At 36.9% G+C, this 1,871-nt stretch overlaps 1 protein-coding gene across 1 annotated transcript; it reads left to right on the top strand.

Annotated features, from left to right (window-relative positions):
* Window positions 1-16: 16 nt before the first annotated feature.
* LOC127159419 (collagenase 3) lies at window positions 17-1,460 on the top strand (the record flags this gene model as incomplete). Its single annotated transcript, XM_051102248.1, has 7 exons — window positions 17-110; window positions 253-414; window positions 498-573; window positions 660-790; window positions 894-1,053; window positions 1,147-1,250; window positions 1,343-1,460. Coding segments are annotated over 7 exons (825 nt in total), but the record flags the coding sequence as incomplete, so codon positions are not given.
* Between the last annotated feature and the right edge of the window lie 411 nt (window positions 1,461-1,871).

The raw sequence follows: 1,871 nt of genomic DNA, 5'->3' as shown, positions 1-1,871 counted from the left end.
TGGACCACTACAAACTTTGGCTCATGCTTTTGATCCCGGTTCTGGACTTGGTGGAGATGCACATTTCGATGATGATGAGTTTTTCACATTCCGCAATAACTCACATAATGGTGCGGTCTTTTTTTTTTTCTTTTTGCTAAAATATTTTTCAAAGCCTCAGCTTTGACACCGCTTTGATTTCAAGTAAAAATTTTAAGCGGCAATTAACCTTTTTACTTTGTACCCAAACTATTCTGCTTAATTTCTCCACAGCATTTGTCCTGTTCTTGGTGGCTGCCCATGAGTTTGGTCACTCTTTGGGTCTTTTTCATTCCGAAGATCCTAACGCTCTGATGCATTCTTTATACACCTTTACTGATCCGGATCGTTCCCCTCTGTCCTCTAATGACATTGAAGGGATTCAGTTACTCTATGGTAACATGATCATCAAGAGAATATCTATAATTTCTGAGTCATAAATATTAAGATGTTTATTTACTATGTGGTAATCCCATCAGGTCCACCAAATTGTCAAAACCTGGTCTGGGATGCAGTGACGACTTTTAGGGGAGAAACACTGTTCTTCAAGAACGGGTAATACATAAAAACAGACACTAAATTTGTGTATTTTATATACAGTATAAACAAAATCTTGAAGTCAAATATCTTTGTCTCTGCAGCTTTTATTGGCGTAAATCTCAGAGCAACACTGTGATACAACTTCCAATCAGGAGTTTCTGGCTCAACGCTCCTGATAATGTAGATGCTGCTTATGAGGATCCAGCGCAAGATAAACTTTTCCTATTCAAAGGTATCTTCTCAAACAACCTGGGAATGCTGAAACCACAATCACACTTACGATCTGTATCTCCATGCTCAGAAAAACTCTTATTATGGCTTTTATTTATTTATAGGTACACAAGTGTGGGCTTTCAATGGCCAAAATCTTGAGCCCGGTTATCCTAAACCTCTCAGCAGCTTTGGTCTGCCAGCATCTGTGACCAAAATTAATGCTGCCGTCCACAACCAGAACACAGGAAAAACACTGCTGTTCGTTGGCAGACATTACTATAGGTGGGTCTAGTGCTGCATTACAAACAAAAGCCCTTAAAAATGTACTCTGAAAAGACATCAGAATTTAACATTTCCTGTTTTGTTTTTTGGTAGTTATGATGAGAGGGAGAATCGAATGGATGAAGGGGATCCCCCACGAGTGAACATCAGATTTCCAGGGTTGACCGGAGAGGTTACAGCAGCCCACATGACCAACAGTAGGTGTTTCTAACTTCCTTTTCTACAGATCTGTAACAATACAAAGAAATTACTTTAGGATTAATGTACACATTGACTTCTTTTCTCCTAGATAACTTTTATCTCTTCAGTGGAAGAAACTTGGTTAAGTTCTCCAACAGCATAGGTCTCCCTCATTTGCTGCAGAACAATTACTTCCTGCCTTGTTAGTCAGCTTCCCTGAAACATGGATGGAGATGGAGCGTAACAGTGTTTTAAAACTACAGCACTTATGTGTCTAAGAAACATTTAAAATTAATTAATTGTTCATTGTATCTCTGCAAGCTGCTGTTCAAAATTGTCACTGATCTTCTAATTTACTGCTGTTACCTTTTCTTTTTTTTAAAATCATATTTACAGAATCATTTTAATGTTATTGACTATTTTCAAATAAATTGAAGTGCTTAAATTCAAAAGTATGTCAGCATATTCATTTTGGCAGGGAAATACTCAAAAAAAAAAGCAACACTTAAAAAGACCTCCTCTCATAGCCAGAAATGGAAAAATTGTATCTTCTTTATCTTCTATTTAATCTTTATTCACATTTAATGTAAATGTTTAGTGTAGTAATGTTTAGGTTATAGGATTTCGGTTCGCGTTTG

The sequence above is a fragment of the Labeo rohita genome, unplaced genomic scaffold (genome assembly GCF_022985175.1).
Source record: "Labeo rohita strain BAU-BD-2019 unplaced genomic scaffold, IGBB_LRoh.1.0 scaffold_2148, whole genome shotgun sequence".
NCBI lineage: Eukaryota > Metazoa > Chordata > Actinopteri > Cypriniformes > Cyprinidae > Labeo > Labeo rohita.
Note: the sequence above shows the minus strand (reverse complement) of the source record. Positions and strands in the feature narration are given on the sequence as shown.